General features: G+C 42.1%; 1 protein-coding gene across 3 annotated transcripts in view; it reads left to right on the forward strand.

Moving 5' to 3' along the window:
- vapb (VAMP (vesicle-associated membrane protein)-associated protein B and C) overlaps positions 1-10999 on the forward strand; it is a 107573-nt gene extending 96574 nt beyond the window's left edge. Inside the window, exons 5-7 of one of the 3 annotated variants that reach the window (XM_080205094.1) lie at positions 386-418; positions 3186-3359; positions 9874-10999. In XM_080205094.1, the coding sequence (XP_080061220.1) occupies positions 386-418; positions 3186-3359; positions 9874-10032 (366 nt within the window). In that variant the 3' untranslated portion in view covers positions 10033-10999. The remainder of the gene's footprint in view (positions 1-385; positions 419-3185; positions 3360-9873) is intronic. The other 2 variants (XM_080205095.1, XM_080205096.1) reach the window with 2 other exon arrangements.
- Positions 11000-18231: the final 7232 nt, after the last annotated feature.

An 18231-nucleotide genomic window follows, 5' to 3' on the forward strand; every position in this document is an offset into this window, starting at 1 on the left:
TCCATTGTTCAGGCTTCTGTTCTGGTTCCTACTTGGCAAGCTTTGGAGAAAGACCAGATGAGTGGGACTAATTGCATAGTTGCACCAAGGAACCAGCAAAGATACACATGGATGAATGAACTTTTGAGCTGAAAAATCCTATGAAATCTTATCAAAAATACCAGCAATTCACCCAAAATATGAAAGGAGAGCTCTTTTCTTGAACTGACCCTGTGAATTGCTCCTGTTCGATACACTGATGACTTAAAAAACAATTTATTCAAGCAGTATCATTGATAGAGCTAGAAACAGCCAATGAGTGATATTCATCTCAAAATGTTAAAGGACTGAAGGTGCTGTGCTATTAAATGTTTAACTCTGCATCATTTTTTTCTTAATGTTCCAGTGGCGCCCAGTACACACAAAGAGAAATGTAATGGTATTGATGTAAACTTTCATGGTTATGCGATTAATGTTGTCTTGGACTGATCACTTTGTCCTAACCAGTTCTTAGGTGTAGTGATGTCATGTTACATAATGTTACCTATGTCATAGGATTCCCCTGCAAACGCACAGTGACTTCAGTCCATTAATACAGCTGTTCATATTGTTGGTTCAGTGCCACAATTGTTCAGTTGTGTGAATCCATTGAAAAAGTTGTCCATAATATTATGTTTCTCCCAGACATGTATCTCTGGCCTGGTTTGAAAAATGGAATAATATAAATCCAACATGTGATAATAATATGTTATTGGGATTCCAGTGCAGACAAAGAAATCATAAGAGAACGAGCCTGCACCAACAACAATCTTTCCCAGCTCTACCTCCATAACCCCATGTATTTATTCTGATAATCCCCTTGACACTAAGGGGCAATTTAGCATGGCAAATCATTCTAACCTGTGCATCTTTGGAGTGTGGGAAGAAACCCACACAGACATGGGGAGAACGTGCAAACTCCACACAGTCACACGAGGCTGGAATTGAACCCGGGTTCCCTAGCGCTGTGAGGCAGCAGTGCTAACCACTGTATCACCATGCCACCAAAAATATGATGATTCTTTTCACTTGCAGTTCTTATCAGACTTTGCCATTTTGAATGTCTCTGGGTCTCCCTTCACTTCCGATGGGATGTTGGTCAATCTGTAAATCCATTTCTTTTTCTTGACCTCCAGGCACAGGATGTAAGAGAGAGGTTATCCCAGCTTCCTCTCCGTGAATGTAGTTACTTCTCCTGCCATATTCTTTTCTCTGCTCACGTGAAAGATTCCCAGCTTCTGGAGTTGCTCACAATGGAAGTCAGAAGCTCAGTATCAAAATGATGCCAGCACTGTCCGCAACTTCTGTCATTGTGTTTTGCAACATTCCTTAAAGCGGATCCCTCAGTTCAGAGTTAATGTATAACATACTCTGCATTGTGAGAGGAATTCCATTACTCCATGTTGACGATGTGCAGTATGCTCTGCAACATAAGGCATTATATCATCCTATGATACATCATCCTCCAAGTCACCATCCCCATCAAGACTTGATCTGCAATGTGTTACAAAAAGAAACACCAGAACGACCATGACTGCACAGTTCTGACAATTCAAGCCCTATTACATTTTGTATGACAAGATATTACAGTGTAATGACCAGAAGTAGCGGTTTTAAATATTGTGTTTCTTGACACAAGTTCATTCTTGCAACATAAATTGAAATGTTCATGACATCCCTACCCTTGACATAATACCTGTGCATGTGACTATCTATTCAAGGTCATGCCAGATACCTCGTGGATTAAATGCGTGCTTGTGTGTACTTCAGTGTGTATGTTTGTGTGCGTATGAAGACTCATTATAATGAACTTTAAGTGATTTGTAGTAATACCCATAAGGCATGTGACCAACCTGAAAATTAAACAGTATATACCCGTTCTAAACTAAAAGCTCTGTGATTGCCCTTGGCCAAGACAACACAAAAGAAAATAGCCTGGAGTTGACCACTTTCAAGCTGTCTTCCTGCAATTCTGTTTACAAAAAGACATTTTTTAATTGAAATGCAAGCTACAAATGCTGGAAAAACACTACAGACAATGGCTGTTACACATTCTGGTTTTTAGCCTGTTTTTCCATTTCAGACTTACCTGGATTGCTTTTGATCTCCATTTCAGGCGCCATTATTTATTGGTGTTCCAGTGCTTGGAGATTTCTTTATATGATTTAATATCATAAAAGGATAATGAGAAAATGTATATTCAATTGGATCCCTCATCCTTCAAAGAAATTGGCTGCAATTGTTAATGATTTTTCATTGGTGTCATTCACTGATTATGTTGTATTGGAATGTCATACAGTCTCTGAAATCCTTATGATATCTGAATGGAATGTAGCACACTCTTTTCATTCCTGAGGCCAGACAAAGAAACAAACAGGTCAGGGGGTCTCAGTGGTCAGTGAGAATTTTTAGTCTGAGAGCACTGTTCTGTCAACAATGATTGAACAGTCTCTGATTGCTTCATCTGACCCTGTCTTCTTTCTCAGAGGCCATATACTGTTAAATATAGCAAGCGTCAATATGTGTAGTCCTACTGGTCTTGTATAGACGAACTTAGGATCCTCATTGCTTGCCCTGGGAATCGTCCAACACCTAGGGAGGATGGAAAGGCACTTTCCATCCCTGTTTTCAATGGAAGAAAGAATTTTTTTTTAACTTTTTTGTCTTTCACATTCTGATGACACCCCAAAGTGCTTTACAGCCAATAAATTCTTATTTTCAGTGTAGTTTTGTAGCCAGAGTAGGCAACACAAAAGCAGCAAAGTTTCATCCCAAACAGATGATTGAGCAGTTAACTGTTTTTGATGCGGCTTAAAGAGCAAACATTAAGCAGGAGAGCTCCTGTACTGTGGGATCTCTTCTGTCCACTGGATCTTAGCTTGACACCTCATCTGGAAGTTGACACCTTCAACAATGTAGCACTCGAGAGTATTGACCAAGATTGTGTGCTATAGTCCTACAGGAGGACTTGAACCCATGACAGTCTCATTCGGAGGTGGAAATATTACTGATCCAAACTGACTGTGAGCAAAAACTCCTGTCTCCTGTGTTACTAACTTGTAACAGAACTGACACCTAGGTTCATAATTCTAATCAAACTAATTTTAGATGGATTTAAATTTGAAAAATTTTTTTTAATTTAAGTTTCTCTGAATCACTTTCTGCAGCATGAGCTGGAGATGAATAAAGTCACTTCCACTTCACTGAAAACAGAAACCTCCATGATGACAAAATCAACCAGTTCTTCCTTGGATGATTTAGACTTGAGGAAAGTGATGGAAGACTGCAGGATACTTAAGTCGGAAGTTCAGAGACTTCGTGAGGAGAACAAACAGTTAAAGGTGAGGCTTCCTGAATGAAAAGAAAAAGAAGGAGCTTACATTTACAACCTGTAAAGTATGTTGGAAGTGGAATTGTTGTTGTAACATAGGAAAACTGGGAACCAAAGAACAACAAAGCACAGGAAACAGGCCCTTCGGCCCTACAAGCCCGCGCCGCCCATTGTAACACTCAGTGAGTGCCTCATTCCAATCCTCCTCCTACCTACGACTTTTGTCTACGCCTCTTGGACTCCACAATAAAGGGGTGCAAATTTAGAGAATTATATGTGCGCCAGATTAAGGGAGGTCTAATTTAGGGACAATTTATTAACACCAATCAGCCTAAAAGCACGTTTTTGGAGTGTGGGAGGAAACCAGAGCACCCGGAGAAAACCCATGCAAGCACGGGGAGAATGTGCAAACTCCCTCAGACACCGACCCAAGTCGGAGATCCAACCCGGGTCCCTGTATCTGCACAGCAAACAGCGATAGTCACTGAACTGTAGTGTTGCCCGTTAGTTGGTCCAGTTTAAGCGTACACTAACGATGTGAAGCACTAGGCAACTCTCGAAGCAACATCCAAGAGCAGTTCTCGCACGACCCACTGCATGTGTGGCCCTTGTTGGCCAACAAGGCGGACCGAATCACCTGTGGATGTAAAAAAAAAGACATCAATAAACATACACAGCTTATACAGACATTCACGGAAGATCCCCATTAGCTCCAACATAAGAGCCAGGGGAGCCATAAAATATGTTGGACGGCCCATAGGAATCTGTTGATTCCCAGGAACGTCCTGAGGAACCAATTTGCACATAGCAACTCCCACAAACTGCAATCTTATATAACTAGATCATCTGATTATTGTCAATGGCCAAGAGCTAATTGTTAATCAAGACAACAGATAAAATTCCCTGCACTTCATGAGAGAGTATGGTTTCTTGGAAGCATACTTCACAAATTTCCATAATTCTTAGGTGTACTGGTTATAGTAGCTGGTCATTGGCATTGTGAAAGTGCAGGTTATTAAATGTGGGTGGCCTTTGTATAGCTCCCTTTGAAGTCCATAGCGGGTCATTAATGGCTTCCCTGCAATGAGGCTTCTTTTGTTCAGGGGTCATACACAGATACTCTCAGCCATTTTACAGGTCTTTGTCCAGCTTTAGAATTTACAATGAGCATCTATGTCTGTACTTTATAAAAATATATAGTGTGAGGCCTTAGTAGCTCACAAAACTTTCTGGAGTAGGGAGTTCCAGAGATTCACAACCCTTTGCATGAAGATATTTCTCCTCATCTCAGTCCTAAATTATCCCCTTGTCCCGAGACTGTGTCCCTGTGTTCAGGGAAAACAACCTCTGTGTCTATCCCATCAAGCCCCTTCCCAAAAGGTTGAATATTTTAGTGAGATCATCTCTCATTCTTCAGAATTCCAGAGAATATAAACCCAATTTATTCAGCCTGTCATCAGAGGACAACCCTCTCATCCTAGGGACCAGTCTTGTGAATCAAAGTTAAATGCAAGTATGTCATCTTTTAAATATGAAGACCAAAACTGCACACAGTATTCAGCGTGTCATCTCATCAAAACCCTGTACAATAGTAGCAGGGTCTACTTATTCCTGTATCCCAGTGCCCTTACAATAAAGGCCAGCAGGCCATTTGCCTTCCTACTTGCTGTGCTCGTATGCTAACTTTGAGTCCTTTGTACAAGAGTACACAAATCTTTTCGAACATCAATATTTACAACTCTCAAATCTATGTTTTATTTAAAAATTCTGCTTTTCTACTCTTATGACCAAAGTGAATAACAACACATATCCCCACATTATACTCACCCAACCATCTTTTGCCCACTCAAGGTATCTACTTTTCTTTGCGGCCCCTTGTGTCCTCCTCACAGCTTGCATTTCCATTTAGCTTTGTATTGTCAGCATCTTATTATTTTCAGCTTTGTCTAATTCACTAATATATATTATAAATTGATGGGATCACAGCACTGATCATTGTAATAATTTACTTGCCACAGGCTGCCTACTTGAAAATACCATTTATGCCTACTCTTTACTCCATCCTTTAATCAATCCTCTACCATGCCAAAATATTACCCTTAATTCCATGAGACCTGACCTAGCCTAATAACCTTTTGTGTGGCATTTTATCGAATGCTTTTTGGAAATCCAGGTATATGACATGTACTGATTCCCCATTACCTACCTTTACATAGAAGTTTCTTTACATACCTGACTAGTTACATCCTCAAAAACCTCTAATAAATTTATCAAACAGATTTCCCTTTTGTAAATCCATATACACTAGTTGTAATCATACAATGCTTTTATTGCATTAAGATTTACTTAGCAGTAGATTGCAATTCCTTCCTAATGACTGATGTCAGGCTGGCCTTTAGTTCCCAGTTTTCACTATGTGTTTGAATAGCAATGTTACATTTACTAACTTTCAGTCTGCTGGAACCAGTCCAAAATGTAAGCAATTTTGGAAATTCATAGCCAGAGCATTCACAAACTCTGCAGTTATCTCTTTTTGAACCCCAGGATGTAGGGTTTTGGGATTCTGACAATTAGTATCCTATGCCCACAATGAAAACACACCTCTTGCTTTTCTTGTCAATTTTGTTTGAACGTTTTTCATGTTAATGTGATACGATTAGGAAAGGTTGGAAGTGTCAGTTATACACCTGCACTAGCCGACTTATCACTGAAACTCAAATCAGAACGATAGAAACATAGAAGGTAGGGGCAGGAGGAAGACATGTGAGCCTGCTCTGCTATTCGTTACGATTATGGTTGATCATCCAACTCAATAGCCTAATCCTGCTTTCTCCCTATAACCTTTGATCGCATTTGCCTCAAGTACTAAAGCTAGCCACCTCTTGAATACATTCAATGTTTTGGCATCAATTACTTCCTGTGATAATGAATTCCACAGGCTCACAGTTTTTTAGGTGAAGAAACGTCTCCTCATTTCTATCCTAAATAGTCTAACCCAAATCCTCAGATTGTGACCCCTGGTTCTGGATACTCCCACCATCGGGAACATCCTCCATGCATCTATCCTGTCTAGTCCTGTTAGAAATTTGTAAGTCTCTATGAGATTTCCCCCTCATTGGTCTGAACTCCAGCAAAAACAATCCTAACCTAGTCAATCTCTCCTCATACATCAGTCCCACTGTCCCTGGAATCAGGCTGGTAAACCTTTGCTACACTCCCTCAAGAGCAAAAAAGGAGACCAAAACTGCACACAGTATTCTAGGTGTGGCCTCACCTCCTGTATAATTGCAACAGAACATCCATAGAACCATAGAAAATTACAGCTCAGAAACAGGCCTTTTGGCCCTTCTTGTCTGTGCCGAACCATTTTTTGCCTAGTCCCATTGACCTGCACTTGGACCATACCCCTCCACACCCCTGTCATCCACGAACCCATCCAAGTTTTTCTTAAATGTTAAAAGTGATCCCGCATTTACCACTTTATCCGGCAGCTCATTCCACACTCTCTATGTGAAGAATCCCCCCTAATATTCCCTTTAAACTTTTCTCCTTTCACCCTTAACCCATGCCCTCTGATTTTTTATTCCTCTAGCCTCAATGGAAAAAGCTTGCTTGCATTCACTCTATCTATACCCATCAAAATCTTACACACCTCTATCAAATCTCCCCTCATTGTTCTACGCTCCAGGGAATAAAGTCCTAACCTATTCAATCTCTCTCTGTAACTCAGATTCTCAAGTCCCAGTGACATCCTTGTGAATCTTCTCTGCACTCTTTCAACCTTATTTACATCCTTCCTGTAACTAGGTGACCAGAACTGTACACAATACTCTAAATTCAGCCTCAGGAACGCCTTATACAACCTTACTATAATACTCCAACTTTTATACTCGATACTCAGATTTATAAAGGCCAATGTACCAAAAGCACTTTTTTCGACCCTATCCACCTGTGACGCCACTTTTAGGGAATTCTGTACCTGTATTCCCAGATCCCTCTGTTCAACTGTACTCTTCAGAGTCCTACCATTTACCCTGTAAGTTCTACTTTGGTTTGTCCTTCCAAAGTGCAATACCTCACACTTGTCTGCGTTAAATTCCATTTGCCATTTTTCTAGTTGGTCCAAATCCCTCTGCAAGCTTTGAAAACCTTCCTCACTGTCCACCACACCTCCAATCTTTGTATCATCAGCAAATTTGCTGATCCAATTTACCACATTATCATCCAGATCATTGGTATAGATAACAAACAACAATGGACCCAACACCGATCCCTGCAGCACACCACTAGTCACAGGCCACCACTCAGAGAAGCAATCCTCCACAACCACTCTCTGGCTTCTTCCATTGAGCCAGTGTCTAATCCAATTTACTACCTCCCCATGTATACCTAGCGACTGAACCTTCCTAACTAACCTCCCATGAGGGACCTTGCTGAAATCCAAGTAGACAACATCCACCACCTTCCCTTCATCCACTTTCCTGGTAACCTCCTCGAAAAACTCTAATAGATTGGTCAATCATGACCTACCACGCACAAAGCCATGTTGATCCTCCCTAATAAGTCCCTGTCTACCCAAATATTCGTAGATCCTATCCCTTACCACATGTTCCACTAACTTGCCCACCACCGACATCAAACTTACTGGCCTATAATTTCCCGGATTTCTTTTGGAACCTTTTCTTAACCAAGAGAACAACATGAGCCACCCTCCAATCATCTGGCACCTCCCCCCGAATACTGACATTTTAAATATGTCGGCCAGGGCCCCTGCACGTTCAACACTAGCCTCCCTCAAGGTCCGTGGGAATACCATGTCCGGTCCTGGGGATTTATCCACTCTGATTTGCCTCAAGACAGCCAACACCTCCTTCCCTGTGATCTGTAAAGGTTCCATGACCTCCCAACGTTTGCCCTATATCAGTTGACTCCATGTCCGTTTCCTCTGTAAATATGGATGCAAAAAACCCATTTAGTATCTCCCCCATCTCTTTTGGTTCCATACATAGTCTACCACTCTGGTCTTCAAGAGGACCAATTTTATCCCTCACTATCGTTTTGCTCCTTACATACCTATAGAAGCTCTTTGGATTTTCCTTCACTCTGTCTGCCAAAGCAACCTCGTATCTTCTTTTAGCCCTCCTGATTTCCATCTTAAGTAGCTTCTTGCACTTTTTATATTCCTTGAGCATCTGATCTGTTCCTTGCCATCTGTACATTTCATACAACTCTCTCTTCCTCTTAATCAGTGTTACAATCTCCCTCAAGAACCAAGGTTCCTTATTCCTATTTACTTTGCCTTTAATTCTGACAGGAACATACAAACTCTACACTCTCAAAATTTGAAGGCCTCCCACCTTCCATTTACTAGAGAACAGTCTCTGCCAATCCACACTTCCCAGATCCCTTCTCATTTCATCAAATTTGGCCTTTTCCCAGTTCAGAACTTCAACCCGAGGACCAGATCTATCCTTACCCATAATCAGGTTGAAACTAATGGCATTGTGATCACTGGATCCAAAGTGTTCCCTCACACTCACATCCCTGCTCCTGTACTCGAAGTCTCTTGAATGAAGGTCAGCATGCCATTTGCTTGCCACCTGCTGCACCTGCATGCTTACCTTCAGCGACTGGTGCACAAGGACACCCAGGTCCTGCTGCACACACTCCTCCCAATTTACAGCCATTCAGATAGTAATCTGCTGCCTTGTTTTTGCTTCCAAAATGAATAACCTCGTATTTATCCACATTATACTGCAGATGCCATTGATTAGCCCACTCCCTCAAATTGTCCAGATCATGATGAAGGATCTCTGCACCCATGTCATAGTTCACTCTCCCACCCAACTTGATATTATTTGCAAACTTTGAGATGCTGCATTTTGTTCCCTCATCCAAATCATTAATATGTATTGTGAATAGTTGAGGTCCCAATTAAGATATCGTTTGAAAGCCTCTCTTTGTTTCTACACGTGAAATGATTTTGGCAATCATAATGTATTGCAAGCGAACATTAACCCACATGATAAAAATGTCCCCCTATTGACATTTTGCCTCGTGAAGGGTATGGGATGGACACAGTATGAAATGAAGACAGTGCATTGCCAGGGCTCGAATAAATGAAGAAGTGCATTGCCAGGGCTCGAATAAATGAAGAAGTGCCATATGGACAGTGTAGATGGAGCTTTATTCTCTATCTAAGCTTGTACTGTACCTGTTTTGGAAAGTATAGAGGGAGCTTTACTCTGTATGTAACCCTGTGCTGTACCATCCTAGGAATGTTTGATGGGGACAGTGTAGAGGGAGCTTTATATCTAACCCTGTGTTGTACCTTTCCTCAGTGTCTTTGATGGGAGACAGTTGGAGGGAGTTTTACTCAGTTTCTAACCCTATGCAGTACCTGTCCTGGGAGTGTTTGATGGAGACAGTGTAGAGAGAATTTTATCCTGTATTTAACCTGTAATTCCCCACCATAAGTAACAGTCATGATTAAAGAATCTGTTGAATCTTTCTTTGTACTGCAGGAGGATGACGGCCTGCGAATGAGGAGGATGCCTCAACCTGGTAGCCCTATTCCATCCAAGAACATTATGATGAAAGAAGAAGGGCCTGCCACTCGGATCATCGCTGTAGTTGTCCTGTTCTTTATCCTGGGGACAATTGTAGGAAAGCTGGTGTTGTAGAGCAAGGCAGCATGCTGGTGATCTGTTAGCTTGGGTTGTTTTTTGTTTGATCTGCCATATCATGGGGTAGAAATGATTTCATGATCAAAAATTAAAATATAAAAAACACTTTAATGTACAGCATTTCACAGGTTCTTGCCTTTCAGTTATCCTTTGCACAAGTGCAGTAAGATAATCGAGAGAAACCTTGTTAATTAAAAAGTTGTACAGTAAGTTTCACGTGCAGAGAGCTCTCACATTTTTGGGTGGGTGGGGGATGAGGGAGAACATTTTGATGTGGTGACAGCATATTCTAGGTGTCATTTTAATCATGTTACATTCTGGTACCTATTGCAGGATTACCTCTTCTAAGTACACTAAATGAATGCGGGTGCTGCCGCTACCATCTGGTATGTATAACTGGTTTGAGTGGCTGGGAAAGCCAATGCCACTTTAAAAAAAGAGCCCTTTCCTTCCCAACCCAAAAGGGAAAAGTGTTGAATAGTTTCTGTTAATGCAGTTTTTCAAAGTGGCCTATAATCAGGGTTAGAAAGAAAATACAATATATAAAAAAAAGCTAAATCCATTTACTCCTTAACGTGTTGTCCCATGCTTTTATTTGATAAATATTAAGGGACCTCCTGTATTCCATTTCACACTTAATACAAGTAACTGAAGTCAAATGTTACCTGCTATTTGCTGAACCCACATTTGGGAGCTCAGAGGATTGACTGAAGGCCGTTGCTGCTGAGAACCACATTGTGGGATAGTTATCCCCACACATGCCTTAGGCACTACAGTGAAATTAGTTATGTACTATCAGCTTTGATCATCCAATATTGGACTACAGCAGTCGGGCAACTATTTTGTATATAATTAACTGTTTATCAGAGAGAATACAGTAAATATTAGTAGTTAAATAGTCTATGCTGTAATGACCAATCCTGTTTGGCTATGTAGCATCTTAATAAAGCCCAAATTTAATTGATATTGCTCAATCTAATTATTTTCTGAAATTTCTTTTGTACCTAGTGGTTCTGTGAGCAGCTGTTCCTTGAGTGATTAATGGTCACTGGACCTGACTGGGGTCAGATATTTCAACAACTAATGCGACAACGCTGTAGGTCATTGTAGGTCATTGTCTGTTAGCATGTACATCCAACATGTCCAGGATGTCATTTGAATAAATTACTTGCTGTGGATACCCAAGACATTCAGCAATTTTACTGCAAAGTGACCCTTTTGCACATCCACTTATCTGAATAAATGCAGCTCAAACACTAAAGTAGCTCGATACCATCCGGGACAAAGCTTGATCAGTGTTCCATAATTACTTATGAACCTTCTGATTCCAAGAAGAGTGTGCTGCCCTCTGAGTCAAAGAATTATAGGTCAAACACTTCTTTACAAATATCAAACACATTGTACATCTGTACATAAATTCTGACAGACTCAGCAAATTAAAGACAATTTAATTTGAATCTGACTTGCAAGTGATTGGGTCTGGTCAGGTGGTTTTAGCGCAGCTAAATGAACTTAATGACTAATGGAACAAGAAAATTTCTACGAAGTGAGCTTTCATTGCAAAGATGGGACCCACAATTAGGAATCCAGCCTCTGAAACAATAAAATTAATGAAAAGAGCACTTTTTTGCAGGTCAATCAGCCTTGAATATGATTCTCTATTTCTGGAGGCCTAGCAATGAAAGTGCTGCACATCATCAGGCAAATGGAGAGGGAAGCAGACTTAATTGAGTGCTCTGAAAAAAATGCTTATAGAAATTGAAAGGAAGCAGTGAAAGAAGTGGATAGTTCAAGGATAGGCTACCTGACCGCTTTCTGTTGATAAATTCCTGGGATTATGAAAAAAAGACAAGCTGCATCAGTGAGAGCATGATTCTGGGACTTTAATTTAGTGTAGCACAGTAAGTTATAGATATAGAGGAACAGTGACTGTTAATTGTTCAACTGAATGCAGATTTCAAAAATGACCAACCTTCAGATGCTTTCAAAGAAATAGTTCTTCCTTAACACTGAATAATGCAACAGACGTTTCTACACTGTAGGATTCTATGATCTATGACATCCAGCAGAAGAAGTTGATGGACCATCTAAGTCTTAAAAAAAGTTAATAATTCAGAAACTGATGGTTAAAAAGACGATTGGAGTTCTTCTGGATAGAAGGCGATGGTGGGATAGTGTTAATATCACTGGACTTTTAATCCAGAGACCAAGGTTATGGGTTCAGATCCAACCATTAAACTATCATCAATTTTTGTAAAAGAGCATTTGGTTCACTGAAGTTCATTAGGGAAGGAAATCTGTCATCCTTACTTGGTGTGGTCTACATGTGGCTCCAGATCCACAGCCTTAGCTGCTGCTCTGAAATGACCACTCAGTTCATGTGAAAATAAATGTGGACAATAAATGCTGCCTTTACCAGTGACACCCACACCCCATGAATGAATTTTTAGAAAAGGGACCGGAATTGGAGGAATGATGGTAACTGAGAGTTGTTATAGCTGGAGCAAAAAAACAATCATTCTAAAATCGAGACATTGCTAGAAATCAGTGCAGTTCAGCAGGAATAGCTGGTGAACAGGACTTGGTAGCGAAGGGAGTTGTTAACGAGTAAATGAGCTGAAGGTTACAGCGACAAAAAACAGTTTAATCATGTCGCTGAGTGAAGATGTATTACAACATTTATTGCCCATCCCTGAGGGCATGATGGTGAGCTGCTGCCTTGAACTGCTGCAATCCATGTGGTGTAGGTATACCCGCAGTGTTGTTAGGGAGGAAGTTCCATGATTTTGATATAGTGATGCGTGCAATTTAACATCTTCAGGAAAGAAATTGTTAGAACGGGCTGCTGAGGAACATATGACTTTCAACAGAAGGAATGATGACTTTTAACAAAGAACAACCCAGCACGGGGAACAGGCCCTTCAGCCCAACGAGCCCACGCCGCCATCTCAACAAAGCATTTTCCTACACCTACCCTGCCCCATGTGTATGTGAATGGTACCCGTAATGTAGCCAGATTCAGGGGAGAATAGTGTAGGGTCAATTTGGTACACCAATCAGCCTAAGAGCACATCTTTGGGGTGTGGGAGGAAACTGGAGCACCCGGAGGAAAACCACGCAACCAGAGGAAGAATGCGCAAACTCCCACAGACACTGGCCCAAATACATGTATCTGCACAGCTAGCAGTGATAGTCACTGAGCTGTTGTGCCCATCTGCTGGTCCAGGATTAAGCTCACACAGCGACACGAAGTACTAGGCCACTCTCGAAACCTCCAAGAGCGGCCCACGCACGACCCACCGTGTGCATGCCCCTCATTTGACAACAAGGTGGACTGACACCTGTGGATTAAAAGAGACAAAAACATTAACATGTAATACTACATTTCCAGTGTCGTCCCGAGGCTCTGACCCTTTTTAATACAGTCTACTATAACCCTCCATCCCTGTTTCGCTCATGTGCCTATCTAAGTAAACCTTAAACAAGTCCAACGTGCCTGCCTCCACCACCTTACCTGGTAGCACGTTCTATACCCCCACGACCCTCTGCATGAAAAACCTTCCTCTAGTATCCAAATTATACTTCTCCCCCCTCACCCTTAGATCGTGACCTCTCGTAATAGTTGTCCCCAATCTAGGGAAAATCCGACCACTGTTGACTCTATCTATTCCTTTCATTATTTTGTACACCTCTATCAGATCCCCCCTTAATCTCCATCTTTCTAAGGAGAAGAGCCCCAGTTTTTCCAACCTTTCCTCGTAACTCAGTCCTTCCATGCCAGGCAACATCCTGGTAAACCTCTGCACCCTCTCCACGTCCTTCCGGTAGTAAGGTGACCAGAACTGGACGCAGTACTCCAAATGCGGCCTAACCAACGTTATGTACAACTGAAGCATTAGACGCCAGCTCTTATACTCGATACCCCTTCCTATAAAGGCTAGCATTCCGTAAGCTTTCTTCACAACCTTCCCTACCTGTGTTGACACCTTCAGAGACTTGTGCACCTGCACTCCCAGGTCCCTCTGTATTTCTATACTCTTAATCGGTCTACCTTTTATCATGTAACTCCTCCCTCCATAATTCCTTCCAAAATGCATTACCTCGCATTTGTCAGGATTAAATTCCATCTGCCATCTGTCTGCCCAATATACCAACCGACCTATATCTTGCTGTGTCACCTGACAGTCTTCCTCAGTATCTGCCAATCCTGCCATCTTGGTGTCATCTGCAAACTTGCTGATCACACCATGTACACCCTCTTCCAAGTCATTTATATACACTACAAAGAGGAGAGGTCCCAGTACTGAGCCCTGCGGCACACCACTGGTGACTGACCTCCAGCTAGAAAAGGACCCTTCCACTACTACTCTCTGTCTCCTATTGCCCAGCCAGTTTTCAATCCATCTAGATACCTGTCTCTGTATCCCATGTGCCTTAACTTTTTCTACCAGCCTACCGTAAGGGACTTTGTCAAACGCCTTACTGAAATCCATATAGATGACATCAACGGCTCGCCCATCGTCAACCGTTTTTGTCACCTCCTCAAAAAATTCTACCAGATTCGTAAGGCAAGACCTCCCCTGAACAAAGCCATGTTGTGTATCCCTAATCAGATCGCAACGCTCCAAATGCTCATACATCCTATCCCTAAGAATTTTTTCCAACAACTTTCCTACCACCGATGTCAAAATCACTGGTCTATAATTACCAGGGTTATCCCTACTGCCCTTTTTAAACAGCGGTACCACATTAGCTATCCTCCAGTCCTCTGGGACCTCACCTGTGTCCAAAGAAGAGACAAAGATTTGCTTCAGAGGCCCAGCAATTTCATCCCTCATCTCCCTAATCAGCCTGGGATAAATACCATCAGGCCCTGGAGCTTTATCTGTTTTTATGCTACCTAAAAACCCTAGCACTTCCTCCCTCGTAATGGATATTTCCTTCCACTGATCTACAGCTCCCTCCAAGACACTACACGACACCAATCCCCTCTCCTTCAGGATCTCACCCATTCCCTCAGACTCGATGCATAGCTCCCCTCCCTTGTCCCTAAGAGGACCAATTTTCCCTCTAACCACTCTCTTGCTCCTAATATAAGAGTAAAATGCCTTTGGATTTTCCTTAATCCTATCAGCCAAAGCAATTTCATGCCCCTTTTCACCCTTCTAACTCCCCTTTTAAGCTCCCTCCTACTCTCTCTATATTCCTCCAGCGCACTCTCAGTTCCCAGTTGTTTCGACCTAACATACGCCTCCCTCTTCTTCCTGACCAAGTCTTCGATACTCCCTGTAATCCACAGCTCTCTAATCCTGCCTTCCTATCCTTCCTCTTTGCCAGCACATGTCTTTCCTGCAACATTATCAGTTTGCCCTTGAAAGCCTCCCACTTACCAACTGTGGACTTGCCAGCTAACAACCTCTCCCAATCAGTGTCCTTCAGCTCCCTCCTAATCCGGCTATAGCTCGCCTTCCCCCAGTTCAGCACCCTACCCTTCAGACGGCACTCATCCCTTTCCATTTTTATCCTAAAGTAGACAGACTTGTGGTCACTGTTAGCCACATGTTTGCCTACTGCAACCTCAACCACCTGCCCTGGCTCATTACCCAAAACTAAATCCAATATAGCCCCCTCCCTAGTCGGGCTAGTTACGTACTACTCCAAGGACCCTTCCAACACACATTTTACAAACTCCTCCCCATCTGTACCCCCAGCTGTAGGCACCTTCCAATCCACTCCAGAAAGATTAAAGTCACCCACTACAACCACCTTATTCTTTCTGCACCTATCTAAAATGCCTCTGCAAATACCTTCCTCCACTGACCTCGGGCTGTTGGGTGGCCTATAGTATACCCCTAGCATCATAATCTCTCCCTTTTTATTCCTCAACTCCACCCACAGCGACTCAATCCCTACCTCCTCCATATTATCCTCCCTCTGCACTGCTGTGATGTGTTCCTTAACTAACAACGCCACCCCACCACCTCTCTTCAACCCTCCTCTGTCACACCTAAAACACTTATACCCAGGAACATTCAGCTGCCAGTCCTGCCCTTCCCTTAACCACGTCTCCGTTTTACATTTTACATGCTGTCTTCCTGATCAGTATTGTGCTAACAGCATAATGGGAAGATAAGCAGCATCCCACAATGACAGTTTATTTTTCTGAATTCCCTGTTACCCTTTCCCATCTGCTTCTGAAGGAACTCAGAACATTTCCTCCTCTAAGCAGGTGAAAAAATGAGATTGAGTTTTGCACAACCTGTAATCAATATTCCCCCCTGTGTCAGGAGCTTTAATCTCTGATAACAAAGTGTCAATTGAGATTGGTCCCTTGTTATCCTGAGATGCAGTTAAAACCAGATGTCACTGAAGGACAGGTCATAGTAGGGTTATTGAAACAAAGGAATTATGTATCATGTGATGTTTTTGGTGGCTGTTTTTGGTCTGCAGGTGAGGTTGTGAATGAATGTAGTAACTTGCTTCAACCATTCAGCCTCTTAAGCCTGTCCCCTTATTCAGTTAGATTATGTCTGATGTGCACCTCAATTCAATTTATCTGTTGATGCATATATCTTGCTAACTTAATATAAAGTTAGCAATCTCAGTCTTGAAATTTTCCAAGCTTTGACCCCCAGCATCAGCAACATTTTGGAGAGTAGTGCAGATTTCCATCTTCCCTTGATGTCCATTCTCAATAGTCTGGCTCGAATTCTAACATTTTGCTTCCTTGTGCTGGATTTCCTCACCAGAGGAAATGGTTTATTTCCATCTGTACTATCAAATCCATTTATCATTTAAAACACTTCAATTATATCAGAATTTATACTATATTATATCTGCAGAAAATGCAGATGTATGGGATTGAGAGTGATTTAGGAAATTGGATCAGGAATTGGCTGGCGGATAGGAAACAGAGGGTAGTGGTTGATGGTAAGTATTCGTCATGGAGTTCAGTTACGAGTGGTGTGCCTCAGGGATCTGTTTTGGGGCCACTGCTGTTTGTAATTTTTATAAATGATCTGGATGAGGGTATAGTTGGGTGGATTAGTAAATTTGCTGATGACACCAAAGTCGGAGGTGTGGTAGATAGTGAGGAAGGGTGTCTTAGTTTACAGGGAGACTTGGACAAGTTGCAGAGCTGGGCCGAGAGGTGGCGGATGGAGTTTAATGCGGAAAAGTATGAGGTAATTCACTTTGGCAGGAATAACGGATGTGTAGAGTATAGGGCTAATGGTAGGACTCTGAATAGTGTGGATGAACAGAGGGATCTAGGTGTATGTGTACATAGATCCCTGAAAGTTGGGAATCAAGTAGATAGGGTTGTTAGGAAGGCATACGGTGTCTTGGCGTTTATCGGTAGGGGGATTGAATTTAGGAGCCGTAGCATCATGTTGCAACTGTACAAAACTCTGGTTTTATAGGAAGGATGTGGAGGCTTTGGAGAGGGTGCAGAGGAGGTTTACCAAGATGTTGCCTGGTATGGAGGGGAGGTCCTATGAGGAGAGACTGAGGGATTTGAGGTTGTTTTCGTTAGAAAGAAGGCGGCTACGAGGGGACCTTATTGAAACATATAAGATGATTAGAGGTTTAGATAGGGTGGACAGTGATAGCCTTTTTCCTCAGATGGAGAAAGCTAGCACGAGGGGGCATAGCTTTAAATTAAGGGGTGGTAGTTATAGGACGGATGTCAGGGGTAGGTTCTTTACCCAGAGGGTGGTGAGGGATTGGAATGCCCTGCCTGCTGCAGTTGTAAATGTGCCTAGTTTGGGGGCGTTTAAGAGATCCGTGGATAGGTTTATGGATGGAAAGGGTTTGGTTTAGGTTAGAGGGTCATTGTTTTTTAACTGGTCGACGCAACATCGTGGGCCGAAGGGCCTGTTCTGCGCTGTAATGTTCTATGTTCTATATATCAATGGAATACAAGCCAAAGTGATGAAGCCTGTACTCCATTTTATCCTTTTAAACACCTGTTTCCTGAATAAAATAACATTTGGTGAAGGCTCAAGGAAGTGAAAAGGCAGCAAAGAAACTTCTGGACCTTAGTCACCAGTAACCTCAATACAGTGAGGGGAAGGTGGTTGTGAGCAGCTTGTTAACAACACACACCTTGAAAGTATTGAAAGACTTTTGCCTTTCCTAATCTGGTCAGGTCATTAAGTTCCTTATATCACTATGTTGTGGAGTCAGAGGTGTCAC

The sequence above is a fragment of the Carcharhinus amblyrhynchos genome, chromosome 16 (assembly GCF_965287045.1).
Source record: "Carcharhinus amblyrhynchos chromosome 16, sCarAmb.v2.hapA, whole genome shotgun sequence".
Taxonomy (NCBI): domain Eukaryota; kingdom Metazoa; phylum Chordata; class Chondrichthyes; order Carcharhiniformes; family Carcharhinidae; genus Carcharhinus; species Carcharhinus amblyrhynchos.